Source organism: Nesoenas mayeri, assembly GCF_963082525.1.
Source record: "Nesoenas mayeri genome assembly, chromosome: 3".
In the NCBI taxonomy this organism is placed as follows: domain Eukaryota; kingdom Metazoa; phylum Chordata; class Aves; order Columbiformes; family Columbidae; genus Nesoenas; species Nesoenas mayeri.
Genome location: NC_137544.1, coordinates 74,326,630 through 74,349,606, shown reverse-complemented (window position 1 = coordinate 74,349,606; position 22,977 = coordinate 74,326,630). Strand labels below are relative to the sequence as shown.

General features: G+C 41.1%; 2 protein-coding genes across 3 annotated transcripts in view; both read right to left on the bottom strand.

Annotated features, from left to right (window-relative positions):
- Positions 1–548, bottom strand: part of KIF25 (kinesin family member 25) — a gene marked incomplete at both ends in the record, with an annotated part of 40,535 nt that extends 39,987 nt beyond the window's left edge. Inside the window, one exon of the mRNA XM_080342730.1 lies at positions 474–548. Within this exon, the coding sequence (XP_080198856.1) occupies positions 474–548 (75 nt within the window). The remainder of the gene's footprint in view (positions 1–473) is intronic.
- Positions 549–6,626: 6,078 nt separating this feature from the next.
- Positions 6,627–22,977, bottom strand: part of AFDN (afadin, adherens junction formation factor) — a gene marked incomplete at both ends in the record, with an annotated part of 126,768 nt that continues 110,417 nt past the window's right edge. Inside the window, 5 exons of one of the 2 annotated variants that reach the window (XM_080341887.1) lie at positions 6,627–6,771; positions 7,848–7,932; positions 12,306–12,597; positions 14,564–14,698; positions 21,158–22,180. In XM_080341887.1, the coding sequence (XP_080198013.1) occupies positions 6,627–6,771; positions 7,848–7,932; positions 12,306–12,597; positions 14,564–14,698; positions 21,158–22,180 (1,680 nt within the window). The remainder of the gene's footprint in view (positions 6,772–7,847; positions 7,933–12,305; positions 12,598–14,563; positions 14,699–21,157; positions 22,181–22,977) is intronic. The other variant, XM_080341888.1, reaches the window with a different exon arrangement.

The following is a 22,977-nucleotide window of genomic DNA, read 5'->3' as shown; positions in this document are numbered from 1 at the left end:
ATATTTATATTTACTTATTATATTTTTATATATTATTTTATATTTATATGTTTTTATGTATGTACTGATTTTTAAGTAACCATACGGGTTTGCACTGCCCGGGCTGCTGTCAGGGCTCCCGAGGCAGCCGGACGCGCCCCCGCCCCGTAGCCGGGCTAGGGAGGCCGATCACAGCCCTGGAACCCCATTTCTAACGCAGCCGCAGGCGGGGCAGCCTCTCCGTCCCCCGTCCCGCTGCCTGCCCGGCCCCCACAGGCCGCTGCGTTTACGATTCTCGCCCAAATTTTAAGCCTAGAAAGAGACTTTCAGCAGAAAGGGGCGGGGCCGGCGGGCCGAGGCGCTGTCCGTCACACTTGCCCCGCCCCCAGGCCCCACCTCTCCCCTCCGCCCACCCCTCCACCGCGGGTCGGGGTGGCCCGGCTCTTTCCCCAACGCCCGCGTCCCCTCCTCTCCCCGCCCGCCGCCGGGCTCACTCGCAACCGCTGCTCCAGCTGCCGGAGGCGCTGGGCCCACACGGAGCCCAGGTCGACCCCGCTCCGCGGTCGCATCCTCCTCTCCCCGCTCCCGCGCCGGGTCAGACGGGGGCCTCCCTGGGCCCTCCCGGCATTGAAATTGGCCAATGAGAAACGCAGCTGGGGCGTCCAACCGGCTGCCATGGTGACAAGACCCCGCCTGCGCTTCCATTGGGTGGGCGAGTGCCTCGTGCGCTCCAACCACCAATCCCCTCGCAGTGAGGGGGCGGCGGTCCCGCCCCAGTCGCCCCTCAGCGCGTCAGGCTGAGCCGTTAATGAGCTCGCTATAAATACGGGCTGAGGTGTCCCCCGACTGCAGCGGCGCGGGGGCAGTGACCTCAGGGGCCGCGGCAAGGATTAGCGAGGGAAGCGCGGGGACAGGGGGCAGCCCGCACCTCGCAAGGCCGGGGTAGGGCGACACCCATTCCTGGGGCCAGGGGGACAAGCCCCACATGAAGGTTCAGAAGCCACAACAAAGGACAAGGACAGAGGCCAGAGCTCCCCTGTTGGCTACAAGATTTCCCCCCTGAGCAGCTGGTGATGCGTGCTATGGGCTAAGGCTGCAAGGCCACAAAGAAGATTAAGGGATAGGAACATCTGTTGTACAGAGTGTGCTGGGGGTTGTTGTGCCTGGAGGAAAGCAAGCTGAGCAGTGTCTGATCACTGTGCATAAATGCCTGCTGGGAGAGTATAAAAGCAACAGAGCCAGACTGTTGTGCCCAGTGACAAGAGAAGAGGCAGTAGGCACACAGTGAGACACATAAAACTCCATCTGAACCTAACATACTTTTTTTTTAATGCAAGGGTAGTCAAACCCTGGTGCGAGTTGCCCAGGGAGGCTGTGGAGCCTCCATCCTTGGAGATTCCCAAAGCTCAACTAGACACAGTCCTGGCAACTGGCTGTACCTGACCTTGCTTTGACCTGGACTACACGGTACACAGAGGTCCCTTCCAGTCACAATTATTTCATAACTCCGGGAACAAAGCCAGTGTCTAGAGCTGGTCTTGGGACACGGACAAAGCCTGCAGGTCCAGCTGGTGTGGGAGTCCTGAGAGGCTGCTCAAGACAGGAGCTATTCAGTCAGGCTATGGCTAGGGGTCTCCAACTAAGGTTTCTGAAGCCAATACCTGACATAGGTTAGTAATACTATTTCGTGTCTACTGTATTGCACTGAAAGATTCATATTGTCTCGAAAGCAGTCAGAATACTCTTTGGCTATTTAATGTGAAAGCATGCCAGTTACAATCACGTCAGTTTCTTAGAAGTGGGAAATAACACTATTTTTGCATTACAGTTTTAGTGTGGTGGTTTTTTGGTGTGTTCTGTGTGTGTGATTTTTATTTGTTTGTTTGTTTGCTGAACCAAAGCCAACACTATAATTAAGAGGAAACCAGTTCCACAAAACAGCAAACTGAAGTTACTGTCTTCTGAGCATGGCAAATGTGTGATCATACATGCAGTAGAAAATCCAAAGGCACACTGCAGTGAACCTCTCCATGTGTGGCACAAAGGGATAGCAACCCTTTACAGAGGAGCCCAGATGCAGCTCATCTCTCACAGACTGAACCAAACATCCCTGTGCAGCTCTGTCAACTGGCTTCTGCGATACTGCACCATCCTCCCACCAACTGTAGCCTCAGTTTAAAAACCAAGAAATAAAAACAAACAAACAAAACACCCCCCCCCCCCCCCCAAACAAAAAAAGCCCAAATACCAGCTGGGGAAAAAAAAAGAAAAAAAAGAGAAAAATAGAGTTCCAAAGTACTGCAGTACTGAGGATGTTACCAGATGTTGGCACTAAGGCAGACAGGATTTTATCAACATCAGCTATTTTGGGGGGAATATTTTAGTAGCTTGGAGGATGCGACTCACAATTCTTGACACTGAGCTGTGATTTTTATAAGTTATGCTTATCCTGCAGCAGCAATCAAGTCAGAACAATGTTATTTTCCAACATAACTCAGCTTCACCTCAGGACCATCTCTGAAGTGTAATGGTTGATCTCTCCTGTACTGTGAGTTTTACCCACTATGAATGAGATTAAGAATCTGGTTTCTTTAGGCTGTAACAGAGAAGACTTATTTTATTGTCATTGTGACTTTGAACTAGTGACCTAAAAGTGAGTATCTCAGGGCTGCTCTTACATGGTCCTTTCTCTGTGTGCACCTGAAAGTTGGATAGCACTGAAACCTCAATCCCATCTGTATTAAAAAAAAAATAAAATAAAAAATGATCACAATATGACTGTGACTCACCATAAGAGCAGCAATTCTTTTTTTGGGAAACTGCCTTCTCTTTCCAACGCTCAGGAGAAGTTGTTTGATGGACAGGGAACAAAACAGTCTGTCAATGTGACCTAGGCAAGAAACAAACAAAAAAATCCAACTGTTTTCTGGAAATGCTGCAAGGCTGTATTCCCACACACTTTTCTACACTGCTTTGAAGAATCTTGTTGGTGGTTTTGGTGGTGGTTGTTTTTTTGTGTGGTTTTTTTGTTTGTTTGTTGTTGTTGTGTTGTTTTTTTCCAAACTCCTGCCAACTTGGTCCTGTCCTCCCCCTGCAAATGCAGAGCCCTGCCTTATTACAGATCCTTCTGGGGAACCAGAAGGCCAGAAATGTAATGAAATTGCCTAAATCTGCATTTTTCTATATTAAATTTAGCAGCAGTGAAATGCCATAGTGGAATATATGTCTTAAGATACTACTAAGTAAACACTGTCTTGAATCCTCCTGACACATTTCACAGTAACCCCAGTCAGGGAACCAACAAGACTACTGAAGTCCCAGTTTCAGCATTCCGATACGAGTTGTCCATCACAGCATTCCCAAACACAGTTACTAGGATCAAAATGGGCAGAAAATGACTTGGGAAGGACTCCAGGAGAGAAGGTTGCTGTGCCTCTGGTGCTTGTGGCAGGTTCTTTGCTCTTGCTTAGATTGAAGAAATACCGTACAGAAAGACAACTGATTGATTCCTTTGCCTTCTAGACTACACATTCTATATTCAAAATTTAAACTTCTTTTTCTTGAGTCTGTTCTCCCAGTCAAAAGCTACAGCCTCCAAACACGGATAAAAGATTCCACTGAGCCATGCTTTGATGTCCTGGCAGTTTTACCCTTGTAACACATTACACAGTACTTCTGGCTTTCTGCAGTCCCTTTAGCTCTTCCCTGCTGTCACACACACCCCTCTTATACTGAAATCTGGAATGCCCTCAATAGTGATTTTGAAAATTCCAGAGTGTAGACTCCACAACTCCAGAGATGGAGATACCCAACTGGGAAGAGATGTGGGTGGCTCTCCATCCTGCCTGCAGCAGAAGGCACCTACAGCACTTCCCTGGGGTCTGGCTCCCTGCCCAAGCAGAGCCTGAACTGCCATCTCCCATCAAGAGTCAAGTCCTCTGACCTTACCGATCCAAGAATAAAAGAGGTGCCACCATTCCCAAATCCCTTAACTCAACCTTCATTCAAAACTACACACTGAATTTGAGTCCGCACCCTCAAACTTCCAGGTCAGCCAAATGGATTTTCTTCAGAGATCAGAAAAAAAAGTTATCCTGTCTTTGTGTTCAAAATAAAGAGATCAAAATGACTTTTTAACCACAACAATCACATTGGAGACTCTGGTTTAATAGCATATATTTACTTGCCTGAAATAAGTTGCATTCCAGGTTCCTCTTCACTGTTAGAAATACAACTTTGCACTTGAGGAAGACACAAATACTGTATGACCTACTGCCTGATTGACCCCACCAATACTTACTGTTTCATAAGTCAGTGGTTAAGCCGTAAAAACAACTTATTTCAATCCACTGCTACAAATATTGAACATTAGCCTAAGAAATTTTTCTCTCTGATCAGCAAAAGATCAGAGTCCTTTGTTGATTCTCCATGTAAAATTAATTTGAGGTTTTCATCTATCTATTATGAGATATGCTGACTTTGCTTGTAAACATATTTTAAAAGGACAGGTAAGGCAAAACGTATTAACAAGAGCCCCTTAGGTTTACAATAACCCTGTTGTGAATGCAGAACCAATTAATAAGGAGTACAAAAAAAACATTTAATGCAAAGTTAAATACAATACAAACTTTATTAAAAATAGGTTGCAAGTGAAATACAGTAGAAATGGGAAACTACAGCAGTTTTGATGTTTTTCATAATAATGCACAGACAAATATGAAAAGCACTTTTACACATATTCACACTTGACCTGAATGCCCAATGGCGGCCAAATCCACTCAACTGAAGGTTATAGGTATTTTTTTGCTAAGCCTTTTTCGGATTCTAGCAGCAACAGTAATTCAGCCACAGCATAAGTTCTTTTCCTTAAGAAAAATTTGTCACTGTAAGGCTGCTAGTGTTCTCAAGATAAATTGGGAGAGGCTTGCTTTTCCTGATTAACAGACATAGCAAGCATGCAGATCCTTCATTAACACTTTGAAACAGTTTAATCTTCTACTTCATATTTAACAGGTGAAACGGTAAAAGCACACTTTCAAATAAGAAACCTGGAATACGTAAAAAATATTTACACTCCAATTTTCATTAACTTGCATTTATTTATCATACAACTCTTATTAAAAGTGATTTCTTTCCTAAGGCAGTGAAAGTCTACCCCTTTGTATTTGGAAGTGTGCACAATTCCCTAAATATATATTTATAAGAGAACAATATGATACAGGAAAAAAAAAAATCATCTAAAGCCAGTAAAGGGCTTTGTCAAATAGAAAATTTGTTTGGAATCACAATATATATTGTCTTAACATCACACAATGAGAAAAACTCTGATGAGGTCCTTATTCCCAACATCATCAGCCACATAGGCATAGCTGAAGAAATAGCGGGAGGAAAAAGATTAACAATTTAAAATTAAATAAGGCTATTACAGTGTGAAAAAATAGCTTGAACTGCCAAAAAAGACTTTCATACAACAGTAACAGGATGTCAGCAAAGCCAGCACGACTGAAGAAGAGCTTGCTGGCCCCACGTCCTCCACCTGAGCAGAGAGGGTTCCTCATCAGCACACCAGCCCCATTAACACCTCACTGACATCCCCACTCCCAGCCGGCTGTTTTGTATCTGATGCTTCACACTTTAGTCTTTAGAAAGACTATACGCCAGTTCACTGCTCCATGGGAAAAAAAAAAGATATTGCTGAACTGGTAATAGTAGACTTACCAATACTGTTCCATGCCTAAGAACTCCTAATCGACCTTTCTCAGAAAACATATGTATCTGTTCTGCTGACCTTGGAACTGCAATCATTAACTCCTCATCTTTAACACTTTACTAACATTTTGGTCCTAACTGATGAAGGGCCACTAGTGTAGCCTACTATCTATTGCTTACATAATTTGTAATAAAACAACTATCAAAAAGTTGTATCTTCACATTTCTGCAAGTCTGAAGCACACGGAGTGGGGATGCATAAGCATCCAGACTTTTCCATAACTACAGATAAATTCTTATGCAACCTTTTTAGACCCAACAAATACGTAGGACTAGAAATGCTTTTATTCCGAGCTTCCACCTACAAAATGTGTGTTATTCCGGTACTAAGTAATGGCAAGACCTGTATTGATATGCTGATCAATGTATGAACACCATACAGTATGTCAAACTTGCCTTTAAAGTCTTCTTTAAGGTGGCCCAGATATTGGCTTCTTATCAAACAATGTAAAATACTGATTTCTAGTGCACAGTTTAGTTTAGGCAGTTCAAGCTACTCTCACTCTCTCTGCTCAGCAGCTAAAACAAAAGTGTGTCTGTAAAACACCAGGAAACAGAACTTATCTTTGACAAGTGCTACTTGGTCTGGTGCACAAGAACTTAAACCCCAAAATAGAAAGAAAAAAAAGTTACCTTCACGTGATTCGTATCTTTAAAATTTTACAGTGCTTTCATTGAATAAACCACAAGCTCCTGGCAAAGTAATCAGTTTTCTTGCTATTGCAACATCTCTAAATCTTAATTAACAGTCTTAGATATAGAGGAATCAAAGTCACTCCTTTCAGAAAACATTCATTTTCTGTTCATTAGTAGTGTTCCCCCCATCTCAATCCCTCAATTCAGAGATCTTCAGTTACATCTGATAAGGTGCTTTAATCTTATTTTGTGTTCAACTCATTTTCCAGTTCCATTAATTTTCTAGAAGCTTTTACTTTATTGGATACATCCTGACCCTGTGAGAAAAGTCGCTGGCGTTCCCTGAACGTCAAGTTTTCTGGTGCTCCAGGTAAATCTGTATCTTGACTGGAAAAGGAGAAAAAAGTCTGTTATAATTCTTATCTTCAATATCCTTAAATATAGTCATTCTTAGTGACACGTACCAACTGGTAGCTTTTTTTGACTATAGTAAATGATGCCACACATACCTTTAATTTTGACATTGTGCTATCGCTTAGACAAATTAGTGGCTCACAAGCCACCTCTGGCACATGAACATGAATGAAACTGCTTGCCAGTTTTCAAAGCAAAGCGTGGGTGTAAAGTATGGCTCTATTCGCACAGCATTGCTGTGATGGCTAAATCAGCGAGCCTTTCTATCTTGGCACGTTTCTAGTGGTTTTCACTGGAATCCAAAGCTTGTACGTCTTGACCGACAAAGCTGCTAGCACTGATGTGTGCTGTAGTGGCTGCAACACCTCTGGATTTTATTCTATACTGGCAAAGCTTCCAAGGGCAATTGTTATCTAAGCTCTTGCACTCATGTCTTACCCTTGTAACAAACAGGTTTTTGTCTTAGGTGTTTCTGACCACCGCAGTGAACATGTCAAATCATTCTTAGTTGTAGCTGTAACAATACTTTACATATGTGATTAACTCTTATATAATAAAGCTTTAATCAAAATACATTTCAGCTTCTTGATCAGAAGAGGTTTCACTTTTAGCTCCAAGAGCTCTCTGCTATGCACACTCCACTGGAACATTAACTACACTTTAAAATGCATCTTCGGTACACTATCCAGTGAACCTGGTCACTCACATGTAAGATACAGCCCACATTATTTATTGTTAGCACAGACTGGGTAAGAATCCCACTGGAGAGGTACTGTTCAGATTTATAAATACACCCCAAACACTTGAAATTGTGCATTTACAATTACTGAGTTTACTCACTTGTAGCACTACATTTGCTGCTGTGAAGTAGTACTTCAGATCACCTAAAGACTTGTGGAGAATTTATTTTTATTTAATAGTAACCCAAGATACTCCAGAGCCACCTGCAGAATTCTTGAATAGCCCACAGAGGATACAACAAAACCAGAAGACATTGCAGAAGTTAGCCAAGTCAGGTGTATAAAAGTTAATGGACTTCTGTATGTCACCTTTTAGATCTTTTGTCTCTTGGATCCCAATAAACTTCATGGGCCCCAACAGCTGCTCCTGTAGTTCCAGTGTATGAATTTATTCCTTATGCAAAAGAAAAAGTAAGTTGAAGGACTACAGTTAAAACACAGAAGTTTTATGTTGTATTTTTTCAAAAAGGTGCAGTGCTTCTTTCAAGAAATAAATTTAAACTAGAATCGGAAACAAATTTAGAGGATCATCTGATACCTAGAATATTTAAAACCAGTACTACAAAATTCCACCCCTCCTCAAAACAGCTGTAAATTTTTACTCCTAATTTTGAGTCAGAACACATTTTGTTTAGATTTTATGGCACACATCAAATCATGCTCTTTATGTTACTATTGCTTACTGTAAGACAGACATGAGAAGGTGTTCACAGAGATTGACGGAAAAAGCAACACGCTTCATTACCCTGTAACAAGCTTCACAGGAAATAAGTTAGCTGCAGCTGCTCTCTTTATGAGGCTGAAGTGAGCTAAGATTAGTATATGCCATCTTTGCAACTCAGCAGAGTCAGAATTTTTGTCTCTGTTTAGTCTGATTACTGTATTACTGTATTATAAACTGTATTACTGGATACAAATTTAAATTTCAAGCAAGTACCTTACAGCACTGCACCTTTAGTTTAAGCTGATACAACACACAGGTTTTACACATTATATTAATTATTTCTAAAGGCCACAAGACAAAACATTTTCTTTCCAATCAAAAAGTTTAATAATTTAATCTATAATTAAGACCATATTATATTAATAACTGTCAGGAAAAGAGTGAAAATAAGTGTCAGCACAATATTCAGATTTGTTTTCAGACAGTTCTGGTCTCCATATTGCATGCGTTATGTCTTGTGCACCTTCTTCGGTACAGAAGGAAATGTTTACTTCTTCCACTGGTATATGTAACATCTCATAAATATTCAATAAAAGAGACACATGATGCTGGAACACACAAGAAAATTTAATTAGTGTATTGTAGGCTAATTTTTTTCTACCAGAAACTTGTAGCAGACCAAATCATGCCAGCTATGCCAGGCATATAACAAGACTTTTTGCTCCTTTCAGACATGAGTCTTGCACACATACAAGTGCCACATTCCCTATGCTGAAAAGTTGACCCACATGCTGTGGTTCACACTTCCACCTGCTTTAGGACAGTAGTTTTGATTTGGATGTTGGCTTTTTTCTTGGTTACTTGACAGACCCAGTGGTCTTAAGAGACCCAGTGGAAGAAGGTACGAGAGCACAATTTGCAGAAGCGTGGTTTACTAGAGTTAACATTAAGAACAGAAAAGAGCTGTAAAGGACAGTAATGTCACAGAGTCAGCGAGATGGGAGATGGTAAACTGCACAGTGAATTCTGCATTTTGTGCAAACGGCTTTGTACGTTACGCAGGCAGTCTTCATAGAAGCTTGAGCAACCAGGTGAAGTTAACCTGTTCTCATGGCTATTTTAAAAATTATGAAATAAGAGTATTCAGAATTAGTTGTATGGTTTATGAATTAGGTTATTAAAGGCGAAGCATCATAGTACAATATTCCTTAATTGTTACCAAACCCTAACCAAAACTTTGTAGGTTGTCCTTCTGATTGTTGACCAGGAAAAACAAACGCACACATGCAAAAAATACCACCGAACATTTCACTTTCCTGAGATTCATTTTTCCATTAAAATTAACAGAAAGCAGGACTGGGAAATGCAATTATCTATGAAATGGCATTCTGGGTTGTGGATGATGGGAGGCAGGAAGAGCGGTGGTGACAACTACTGACCGACAGTTCTACAGTTACTTAATTTGCTACACATAAAGCCTCCAAAGTGCCAAACAAGGAAGGGCGGCAAAGGCCTTTGGAAGCTACGTGTGTGATGGAAGGCACATTTTACATTCTACTACAGTCAGTTTCAAATAAGAGTTTCCGGATAAGAAAGCCCTTTGAAGGAACAAAACTTCAGCACAGACATAGAATACAAAAGTTTCATATCAGAAGCCTGCTGTTTCACAGTATTCTTAAAAGCAAGCTGACAACATAGTCATAGGGCTTAAAGAGAATAATTCCTACATATTTCCTGTCTTTAACCTTACTTTAACTCATTAATTCCGTGTGATACAAGATGCTCAAATCTACTGTCCTTCTGACAGAAAAGCACGATTTGGGTTCCCTGGTTGTGGGTGTATCAGTGGGCTCACGTGTTGTAGGTAGGCATAATGGAGTTATTTGCACTGTAACTGAAGCACAGAGGAGGTAAGCATATAGTGTGTCTATTTATACTCCAGTACGATGACAACACACTGAAAAAGCTAAAACCTTCCCGCACTTTCCTTTAAGATCTGGAACCTCTGACAGAGCCAGACAGGAGTGACAGATGGGCTTCCAAGATCCACAGGGACTGCTACATCACAAGATCTCAGAGACAACACCAGTGCAAATAGAGAGTGGTTTTTTTGTTTTGTTGTTGTTGTTTTTGTTGTTTGTTTGGTTTTAACCTCTCAGCGTGAATACTTTTTATGCAATTTGGGTGCTGTACAGACCCCAAACAGTGAAACTGTTGAGCATCAACTCTGTCATTTGGACAGTAATTATAACTGAGCTAAACTACCATCTCTTCAGCTATATTAAGATACATAATGCTTTGCAGAGCCGCTCTTTAGCACTGGAAACAGTCCAACCATAGCAGTAAGCTAATGTGCCCTGCAAAGGAAAGGATGCTTTGCTGGAAAACAATGACTTGAGCCTCAGTTGAAAAGTATGCAGAGAGGAAGCTCAGAGTACCATGTAGCCGTATCACCTCATACGTATCCTACATCAGATTAATATGCTGCTGCAGCTGGATTAGCAGTGCTTCTGATAGTTGGAATCTATTCTGAGGCTCGTACGCTCCCTATGACCAGGGCACACCACTCTTCTGGTTAAAGAAAGTTATTTTCATAATTTGTTAGGTGGCCAAAAAGGTTATCGGGGATATACCATAGTGTAGGCTTCCATATGTGTCACTGAGACTTGAATCCAGTAAACAAGTTAGCCGTATGGCTAGAAGCCAGCATAAACACTTGCCCTTGCTATTTCAGGTGATTTACTACCCTTTGCATTGTAAAAGGATGATCTGATCTGTGCGAGTTGGTTGTCAGGCATTTGTGGACTTCCAGCACAAGTAGAAAGAATGAGCTAGGGGAACATGATGGCCATCATTCCCTGCAGAAGAATACAGAAGTAGGGGAAGTGCTGGCAGATGCTGCTATTTAAAGACAAAAACTTAGGTCAATAAACTGCATTTATTAGAGTGAGATTTACACAAACGTACTCAAAGAGTAACATTATTAAGATGCCTCCCATATGGCAGCAGTTAAAAAAAATTCAGCATAGAATTTTGGACTGAATTAGCTTTGAATTCACGAGTACAGCTAAGCTAGTACTCTGCAGATAAAATAAGGTGCTGAAGTTGCTAGCAGCTAGAGCTCAACCTGAAGTTAAACTCTATTATGGTTGTCCATTTGGAGTTACAAAAGAAACAGGATGAGAAGACAAAGAAATACAGGGGAGTAGAAGCGAGGGGGATGAACTGTAAGGCAAAACCCACTAAGATGAAATTTAGATTTTTTTTTTCTCTGCAAGAAAACTGCACTGTACTAACCAGAAGGAATGGTGCCCAACACATGAAACTAACTGCATGTTCTGTATGTCCGTTGGTGCTTGTATACTTCAGAACTACATCTACAAAGGTAATTTTTAAAGCCATTTGCACACACTATTAAAAGAGAACCCTGGTACCAATAAAGGAAACAGAAGATCAGCTCTGTCCATGAACCCGTTAGGAAAGGCTTCCTGTGTTCAAGAAAGGTGCACTTCCAGATGCCCTGAGTAACCAGTGGTCAGTCATACAAAACAAATCACTGAAAGATACAGAGTGAAAGTCAAAACCAACAGTACTTTGAATTGGTTGAGTAACAGTTAAAGTAATTTCTGATTCATTGTGTGAAAGATGGAATTTTTGCTTTTGAAGAGTTTGGGTAAGGAACAAGGAAATTTGAGAGATCAAAACAATTAAAAATTGGAGGATTCATATTAATATCAGGATTTAAGTTAGATCACCAGAGTGAAAACAGTGATTAAGTGGGAAAAGAATAAATCACAAAGTGAGTGATTCAATCTACAGCACCAGAGTTGAAAACATGAGGATAGTTCTGTAGAGACGATTGATTTCATGGTGTCTACCTTTAGAGCTGCTGGCAGGGATGAAACTCGGTTTGTTTGGTGGGGGCGGGGGCTGGCTTTTTTTGGCAGTAGTACTGTTGGCATTGACTGGAGATGACTGGAATGAGTTGGAAAGAAAGAGGCCATCTGAAACCGGGCGAGGCTGGCGGGAGGGCTGCTGTGGCTTAAGGGTGGCAGGAGGAAAGTCACCATAAGATTTTCTTGTGCTGGAGTACTTATCCTGACCTGCTAGATTGGAATCCTCCTCCTCCTCATCATCATCATTGTATGCAACAAACTTGGCAGTATAAATCGTGTCAGGGGAGAGGACCTGTGTTTTGAGGTAAGAGGTGTTTCGCTGAGGTGGGGGAGGAGGAGCGTTAGATGAAGGGGTTGGGGATGGGAGTTCATATTCCCGTGGAAGTGGAGGTCTGTACAGACCAGGCTCGTCAGGTTCCAGTAATCTTCGTTCTGCTTCATCGTGCTGCCTGCGCCTTTCAGCCTCTAAGCGACTGTAATACTCCTCTTCCTGCCGCCGCTGCAAGCCCAGAGGAAACAGAGACACAGCAGTCAGAAACACACGGCAATCTAAGAGATTTAAGTTTTACATCACTGAGCTACAAACATTGGTTTGTTTTTTTTTTTTTCTCTCCTTTTCTGGCAATAAGCAGAGCAGCTATAAGGCCTCACAGAAAGAATATTTACTACTATGAAAAAAAAGGCAGCTGTCCTGTGACACAGCATTGCTGTTATTTCCAGGTTTACCACTGCCTCTGGTAGCCGAGGCAGCTGCCTAGACAACTAAGGGCGATTCCAGCATTTATTACTCCAAATATAACTACAGTTAATAAAGGGTAGATTCATTAAAGCTGTAAAGAATTTGTGGGAGAGGGAAATAACTAAAATTAAGTACCACTTAAAAAAAGGAACTTTGTAATTTTGCTGCATACAGTGTAAATTAATCAACAGCACCTTGGAATAGATGTACCCTAACAAAGCTCCTATTATAAATACCATGAAAATTACTTTCACACAGAAATCAAATTACCAAGAACTTCAGTAATACAGACATCAAATACCTTTTAAAAAACCAAATTTTAAAAAAGTCTATGCTAATGACATTTATATGATGCTTTTGACCATTTAAAAGGCCATGAAACATCATCTATGTATTTTTCTAGTTTAAGTCATTTTTTACCGTTTTAAACTAAATAGCATTTAATTCTGTTCAGCTCTTGTCTAAACCACATTGTAAAGTGACACAAGGGTCTATTCAGTAGCTTGATAACAAATTAAAATGTATATTTGGAAACTGTATGCCACAAAAAACCTTTTGCCTAAGCATAGTAAGACTTCTGCTGGGAATACATGACATTTTGAACAACCATCCTTTCTGATTTTAATCCATGTGTTTTAAAAAAGTCCACCTCATCTGCTCAGCACTGTGAGTCAACCATCCTAAAAAAAAAAAATTCTGATCTTCATCTAAAGCAAAGACATGAAACTCATCTCCTTGTACTACTCTCTAAAACCACTCAGATGGTGCTGAGTTCTGAGTTGGTAGATGTACAAGTGTCTCAGTCAAGATCTGCCAGTGAAAACCTCTCCAGTGTGTGACCCAAAAGTCATTTGGCTGCATCATTGTCAGAAATTAATATATATGTAACTATATATAGAAAATATATATATTTGACAATCTTACAAGAGGAAATTTCTCTCAACATTAAGAACTAGCCCTTTTCCTTCATTCTGAAGTCAGTGCTACTAACAGGCAAGTCTTCAATCTGAACAAAAGTAACTGTTCTTCCTCTAGGAAGAAAAGGGCCTTAACAAACATGCTAAGAGTCAAATGAGGCGCTTTGTCTTCCAATTTTGGACAATAAAACTTTTCAAATTCATATATAATATTCTGAAGCAACTTAGGAGCCTGAATGTTTGGAATCTGACCTCACAGTGATTTATCTGCTGAAGTTATTTACTTCCTTTCTAGAAAAAATACCTTTTCCTCCAATAGTCCAAACATAAAATGCAATGATATACAGTGGCATGGAGATGAGTATATTCCATATTTCTCTCTGTATCTGTATAGAACAATTACTGCAAAAATATTTAAGTGCCACTTCTGAGACACAGCAAAACCCAACATCAGTCACTCAGCCATTATAATAAAGATGGTTAGCAAGTCACGTTGGGAGCTGCAGGAAACCAGGAGGTAACCAATTTCTGCCATGACTTTCAGAAAAGTCTCTGAAGGCAAGTCCTTGCCACTGCCAAATACCTTTGGCCAGTAAAACTACAGTACAATTTATGCAATACTGGTGAACTCTGGGCACCACAAATGGGTTATTTGTTTAATTTGTGTTTTATACAGGATAAACTGAAGGCTTGGCCATGACCATTACCACTAGGCCTGGCATGTTTAACGCTTGCTGACCCAACACTGAGCTGTTACAGGCCAGGCTGTAGAGGAGAGGACTATAGGAAACCCTGCAGGAAACCACAACCTTTTCTTCAGCCTCTCTCCTGGTCCGCTCCTCCTCTTGCTGCCGGCGCTCTTCTTCCTGCCTGGCCCTGTCTTCTGCTTCTCGTTTGCGCATTTCTTCCAACTGTTGCTGTCGTCTGCGTTCTTCATCCTGTAACTAACAGAGACACAGCTTTAATTTTTGCGTCACTCGTGTTGGCAAAATGTGTGGAAAAAAAAAATAACCTGAGTATTTAAATAAAAAAAGAATCCAAAACAAACGTTCAGTAGAAAATGCTATACTACAGATAAATCAATATAATTTCCAGCTGTTAAGAGTATGCTTTGTTATGCTAGTTTCTCTAAAAATCCCTAAAAAAAAAATTTAAAAAAAAAAATCAAAGAACTACATACATAAAAGCACAAAAGGTACAGGGAGGCATTTTTAGCAGTCATATATGAAGCCCTAGCAGAAGAGTGAGGTGACTCACGTTCCAGACAGCTTCAGTAACCACAGTCTCATAGGTACAGTAAAGTGAAATTAAATACTGGAGACCAACAGTCCACAGCTCCAGCAGCCAATTGGTTTTTCATTTTGGATTAGTATTCAAGCACCGGAAAAATCATGACTCATTAGTTAAACGGTCAATCCATTTGAAGTAACAGGCTCATTCAGCAAGTCTGCAAATAGTCTCAGGAGATAAATAAAATCTCCCACTGTATCTGCAACAGATGTGTTTTGGAAAAAGTAGAGAGTGGGGCAACAAAATCTTCAACTGCTGAGATTAAGCAGCTCATGTGAACACTTGTGTCCAACAGACAACACTATTTTCTGTATGTTTATGGTAAACACTGCGCAGTAGTGCAATCCAAACTCTGCACGGTTCTCTAAAGCTGACAGTAGCTAAGCCCTTCATGGACAAGAATATTCACTGGCACAATAACATTCACATGTAGAAATTGGACTACATGCTGTGTTACTTCTTACTGCAGCATATGATTGGCATAAATCAGTAAATCACTGGATCTTGCTATAAGCTGCATGTACTTCTGTACTCTTGGATTTGTTTTTACAATCTAGTTTCATTTAGAAAGAAAGGTCCTTAAGACACAAAGCCATAATGGTATAGTAAGAGAAATTTAGTTTCAATAGACTGAGGACAACTTTCATGCAGGTATCTCTCCCCTCCAATCTATTAACAGGGAATGTGCTTTACAGCAGATTAGGCTTTCTAATCAATTCTAAAAACAAACTTTTTTTTCTTTTTGACTAATTTTCTGGTAATTATTTCCCCCCAGTGTTCCTGTAGTATTTGTGTTATGAGTATCTTAGGACCCTGTAGAACAGGTAACTTTAAAAACATTTGCCTTCTACATCTTCAAGCAGCTATACAGACTAATTGCAGTGAAACACCTCTCCAATGTTGAATACAACCATTTTTGAGCATGAAAGCTAAAGAACAAAATTAATTAATTTCACTTATGCGGTAATTTGGCAAATGTGTACTAGAGGATGCTAACTCCAAGTAAATTCCCCTTATTTGGGGCTAAAACTTTCATAATTCCTTACTGAAAACGACACAGAGATCAAGCTTATTCTATACAGTAGAGAAGGAAATCTAGTAGTTAACCAACTCCCTGCTCAGATTAAGACCTCTTCTTGTCTTGGCTATTAAAAAGGAGAGCAAAGGAGACAATATTGCTGTAAAAAGGAAAGACAGCTAGTAATTCAGAAGAGTTTATAGAAGTCAAGTCATTTCCTCTTAAAAAAATAAAGATAAAAACTGCACACTGAAAAAATACAGGAAAACTCCTTGACTCTGTTCCACTTGCATTTAGAGAAAATCTCTGATCTCAGGTTACAGCATGCCTTTTTGTTTAGAAGCAAACATTCCTAATCAAATGCACTTAAATAAGAAAATATTTCAGACTAAATTAAAGGGGAGGGCTTATTTTCTTGAAGCGCAAGTAAAGAAAAGAAGGGAAAACTGCTCAGGGTGCCCACCTGGGAACTGTTGTCAGCACCTGAACCATAATAATTGCAATGACAACAGTATCCACGTCACACCTAATAAAAAGGCCAGAAATTATATGAAAGGCACAAGCAGGAATAGAGCCACTACTGCAGAGTGAGTGACATTTCATTTCTCTGTGATTGGTAATGAGTTTCTACTTTGGAGTGTTCCTGGAGCCTGGCAGGGAGCAGGGGATGGTGAGGCATTTCTGTGTGTGACCCAGCTCAAATCCAACTCCCTGATTTTCAAGACATGAAGGAAAGCAGCTTCACCTTCTGTTCCTAGTAAGACAACTAAGAGATTCTCAGGTTGAATAGTTTGATTCTATACTTCTCTATCCCAATTAGTTTTTCTCTAGTTTAAAGGCCATGTTTTCCTGTGATTTACTGTACTTCCAGGGTTTCTCCAAAGCAGTATATGCTTATGCCGTAACAGGTAGAAACAACCGATCCACCCACACAGGCAGCTGACGGGGAAGAGTGTTCTGTTCCCCCAGATGTAACTCAGCGAAGCAGCTCAGCACAAAGCGCTGATTCTTTCCCCAGAGCTACTGCAAAGTGCCAACCACTTACTCAGCCGCACGGCTCTGTCCCTCTGTGGCCAACACTCACAGCGCTGTTCCTGCCCAGGAGAGGCAAGAAAGGCCACCTTTCTTCTCAGCTCTTGCTCCTCATCATGGATCAGCCCATTGGCTCCTTATCAGAAATGTTACGATATTCACAGGACTGGCAGGCACCCAGGAAGTCTCAGATTCCAGACAAAATTAATTTCTCCAAGCACTGCTTAGAATGCTTTAAAAGAAGATCTGGAAGAACTTTAAATTTAGGCCAGTTTATTTATGACAACTAAAGCTGGGTCAGATCTGTTAGTAGCCCAGGGAATTTAAAAAGGCACACACTAGTTGACCATGCAGTAACTACTCATCACCTTTCACCAGCTTTTCAATTATCAGAACTATCATCAATGCTCCAATTAAGACATACAGAAAAAAGCATGGAGCATGCTAACGTGTGGTTTTTTCCCCTCTGGAAACTACAAAGTAATTGATCGGGTACATGAAGTGGTATAGGACAGATGCACCTATGCCCAGAAAGTCATATGAACAGTATGAAAGTGATAAAATTAGGAAAAAGAGGTATTTGCTGAGTACAGCATTCAACATAATCTCAGAGGCAGCTTGCCTCTTTTTTTGAGAAAAAGCTAAATTTATGAACATAATAAATCCTCAGCTGACTCAGGCCACGCATCTAGCGCAGTGTTCTCTCTCTGACCATGGCAAGAGGAGCTGCACAGGGGCCTGGCCATTTCTACTGATGTTTCCCAGCATTCAGCACAGTCCTGGAGATGTCAGTCGGCACAGCCTGGCGTAATCTTTTGAGTAGGTGGTTAACAGGCGTCACGCCCAGGAATTTGCCTAATCCATTTTTAAAGCTGATGATGCTGTCTGCCTCCACAATCCCCTGTCACAGAAAGATCCACAAGTTTACAGCCTGCTTGGCAAAGTACTTTATCTATCCAGTCACGGCTTTGGGGACCTAGGCTTAAGCAAAAAAAAACAAACCAAACCAGAAACCTCAAAAACCAAAACAGGAGTAGTAATAAGAAAAAAAATATTGATAAGACACTAAGCCTGAAAAATCCCTAAGTCCTGGCTTGTCTGTTAATTCAGCAAGCTGACATGCTTCACCTGTTTCCCTGCTGTCAACTGCTTAACACTGAAGTACCATAGAGGTACAAAACCAAATACCTCAGACAGACTTATTAAGTTATCTGAACTATGCATTCTATACATCTACTATATCATCTTTTCAAGATGATTTTTTTTTTTAAATAAAGCAGTGCTAAATGTCCAAATTTATATTTTTAACAGTCACGTTTACAGTTTTTTCCGGCAGCACAAATTAGTTATACTATCAGGACTTGCAAGCATTACCCTTCTTTCAAATTGGTATACTAATGATACAGAAATACACTTTGAAGGGGATATATTTCTCCTCTAGAAGACTACAGACCTCTTTTTTTCCATGTACCCTTTTCCAATGAGAGCAATAAAATATGGAATTAATCGGAGTCATACCAATTACTGCTGCAGTTTGAAAGCCTGCCATGTTTTAGATAGGAAAGAATGGTATTAACCAACTGAAAATGAAATTATATGGTAACTTAATAATTGCATGTTTATGTGACTGATTTGGAAATATTAGTTCAGAAGTAATTTCTGAGTTTACAATTCCTTTTTACTTTAATGAGAACATTGTAACACCTGTAAACAACAGGGTTTCAGCATGTGCTGGAACAGCACACTGTACTATTAGGCTCCCAAGACAATTTCATTTCAGATTGGAAAGGAACGGTGTTGCTAGAGCTCTTCTAAATCCTGCAGAGGTGGGGAAGGGAGGAAATCTTACCTCATAGCCTATTCATTCCAAGCACTTAGTAAGATTTTATAAACACAATTGGACAAAACATCAAATACACAGTTTTACATTAGACCACTGCTACAACAGACAAATCAAATGTGCAAGCAGAACACAACATCTGAAGGGAAGGAAACACAGGGAAAGGAGTCACCACGTCTGGAAACATTCAGATGCATGCTTACAGTTAACTTACTGCTTATTGTATCACAATGATTTTTGATTTGAACACCCGAAGATACCAAATTATCATCCAAAGCATAGAGGACGGTTATTAATAATATCAAGAACTGAAATGGGAAAGAGATATTGAAGAGAAAGAAGCAAACATACCAAATCTAGAACAGAGATTGCGGGCACAGCAGTCTGCTGCAGGTAGTAAGAAAGGGGAAAAAAAGAAAGATACACAGTGAAAATAAAGATAGGTTAGACTTCCGCTATTTCAAAAGCGTTTTATTTGTTAAGTCAGCTGCTTTAGAACAAGGAACTGAATTGACATAAACCTGAAACACAGAAATGAAAACAGTCAAATAATCCGAAATTTTTACCAGAATCGGTTTGATTCATTCGAAACCGCAGTATTTCTCCAGAGGTACTACATATCGCATCTCTAGTAGTATAGATAGTGAAATGTCACCAAAATGGAAACATTACTTCAGTTCAAGACGACTGTTATTTTTTATTTCCAAAATGCTGGCAGAATTTCAAGCACAAACAGTATTTTAAATCCAGCATGCGCAGAGGAGACTGATATAAATGTTATGCAATACAACTGTGTTTCTGTTAATGACACATGGCTTTTTTAGCCTTGCTACAGTGAAGTTTTAAAGACACTGTTTGTTAAAATGGCAGTTTTACATGGACTTTCTATGCCCATAGGTAACTGCCTAATATGCTACAAATGATATGTTAGCAATGCTGGGCTTTAATGCAATGTGTTTGCCAAAGATATATTTAGCTTTTCCTTTCTTCAGTTTCCAAGTTTGAGGTATCTATTGTTTTACACAGTAATAAAGTTAACCACAAGAAAAAAAGGAAAGCAATGCAGACTGCAGTAAATATGAGAAGAGTAAGTTTAGGAAATCAAGCTGTCAAAACAATCCTGAACTCGAATACTACTCAAGCCAATAGCTATTTCTGAATGTCAAAATAAGCACATGCAAACATTTCTCAGGAATTAGAAATTGCCTATCACAGAATTAAGCAAACTTTTCAAGACAAACAAACAGAAGACACTCAGCATATTACAGAGCTAGCTTTTAAGCCTGTCAAAGCACAGCTATTGGTATGCAACTTTGGTATCTGTGCTATTATTCAGAAAAGAAAAACAAATTATCCTATAGAAATGGTTCCCCAGTAACAACAGATGTAACAGAGAGACAACAGCCACCACCAGTGAAAAAAACTTCATCACACTATTCAGTTGTATTATCTTATCAGATATTTACGAGCTTTCACAGTACTGAAGCTAAGGTTAGCAAACCTTGTGAGATACTGATTAAAGTGGATACCACACAAAATCCAGGAACGTATGAGCTGGAGCCCTAGACAGGGTGTATCCAAACCCGCATGGCTCAGCCTAATGCTTCCCCCAGCACCGCTGGGGTCACCCAAGGTGCTGGTGAAGGCAGAGGGAGCAGCTGCCGTGTGCCCCAGCTTCTACTTGGAGAAGACCAGAGAAGTGGAACTTCAGTCCACTGTCCCCTGGAAAGAGCATGCGTTCAGCAGCTGTGCTCAGGTCCAAGACTATAAATAACACCACCTAGACGTAAATATATTTGAGAGCGGAGTGGGAAGGAAAAGGAAAAAGAACCCACACTATTTTTTGTCCCTGATTCTCCTACAGACTTTCATAATTTCAAACGTTTTTCTTACCTTCCTGTGAGCGAATTCCTGCCATATTTAAGCTTGTAATCCTATTCCAGCTACATGGCAAAATCCCTTTATCCAAAGGGAATCTTTTTCCCCACAACAAGAAGAGCAAATTTGACTGCCAACTTGGATTCTACAATAGGTAGCTATGATACTTTCATAATACATAACTGGTGAAGCCACTGTAAGTTAGCAATTTTAAAACTCAAAGTACTTAAGAAGCTTCATCCTCCTTTAGCCAGTAAGAATTTCAAAATACTTGGACAAAGCCAGACAACCCACCAAGAAAGACATTTACAATACTTTTGTCTAGAAAGGATTATCCCATTTTACCCTTGCTCTTCTTTCTGCCTCCAGTCGCTGCATGATGAGCATAGTATCCACATCGTCATCCTCCTCTTCATCATCATCTTCATCCTTTTGCTTTGATTCTTGAAGCCGCTTTTGGAACTGCCACTCAAGCATGAGTTTGCGCAGACGGTCATTTTCTTCCGCTGTACGATCAGGCTTGTTCTGAAGCTCCTGAATCTCTTTACTCAGCATGTCCACAATGTGCATCTGCTGCTGCTTCTCTAGTTTCTCCTTAGCATCCCGTTTCCAGGGATCCGGAGAGAGGCTGTCACTAGAGGACAGCTCTTCCTTGCTGATAGTAATGTACTGCAGATCTCTGCGCTCAATAGTCCGAGGCTGCTGCTGGGGCTGAAGCTCTCGAATGACGGTTTCTTGAGACCTCTGCAAAGTTGAAGTTTTTTCTGTTTTCACTTGTTGAAGGGAAACAGGGGGAACCACAGGCTGAGCAGGAATTAGTGGCTGAGAACGCATTTGGCCCAGTTTTCTCTCCTGCTCACGACGTTTCCTTTCTCGTTCTTCTTCCAAACGTGCCTTTTCCTTTTCATACCACCTCTGATGCTCTTCTCTTTTTTTACGCTCAGCAGCGGCTACTTGGGAAGATGCTTGTGCTCCTACCTGATTTGGAGGAGGAGGGGGAGGCAGAGGCAAATCCATTTGTAGTTCATCAAATTCAGCTGCATAATGCACTGGAGGAGGTGGTGGTGGAGGGGGAAGATCTGTTCTGATGGGCTGGGAAATGGCAACTGGAGTTGGCTGGCTCGTAGCTGGAGTTTTCCAACGTCCAGGTCCACTTTTAGCTAAACAAGAACCAGGCGAGACGGGTTTGGACGAATGGTTCAGGTGTTCTTGGCTAGATGTGCTAGAATCCACAGATGAATTCATCCACTGATCACTGTCTGACTTCCGATCAATGTACTCTACATCCTTCCGTATAACGACTTCCAAACGATTCCTCTCAGGCTGGAAAACTTTATCTCGGAGTTCTTCCTGGGAACGAGCCACACGCTGGAAAAAAATTAAACAAGGCATGTATTTCATAGTCCATCTATATTAAACCATATTTGAAAATGGCTCACAAACCACATTCTTATTACTGGAGGTAATTACTTTTAGTGAATTTCAGCATTTCCATGCCCAGCAAGTCTCCCAAAACCAACACTAAAATATTCTTCTCAGCCCTTTTAACTCGTTCAGGTCATGGAAGACATTGCAACTGCTGAAATGTCTGGAAATCTGGACTGGGAGGAAGGGTGACTGCATAATGGAGCTTAAGCTGAAAACCTCCCCAGCTTGCCCAGTTTCTCAGGACTATCCCTGACACCCCCTCCCCCACATGCAAGCCCTGGCAGCTCGGAAGAGCAGCTCAGGCATCCCAGCTCTGTCATTCAGCCTCCAGCTGGCTTGACTGCACATTTTTCCTAATGGGCAGGCAAGCCGAAAGGCTGCTGGGGAGGAGACAAGGGAGCCGCTGCCCACCCGGCTCCAGCAACAGGCAGGAGGTCCCACAGAAGAGAAATCTCATCACTGTGGTGTCAGTCCCAGGTACAGCAGCTGTGTGCTCAGGTCTCATCCTGCCTGCTCTGGGGCACACGGGTACCGCTCTGCACTTCTGCCACTTTTTTAGCGCATCAAACACCAAGTCTTTTTTTGCAAAAGCCCAGCGTCTCGCTGCACTGTACAACCTCCTGAAAAGGAATACTGGGCCATAATTTAGGCTTATCAAATGTGTTAATGATTTTTCTTAAAGCAAATATTCATACTTCAGATGTTAGGAACTACTAAGCATTGAGCACATAATGTAC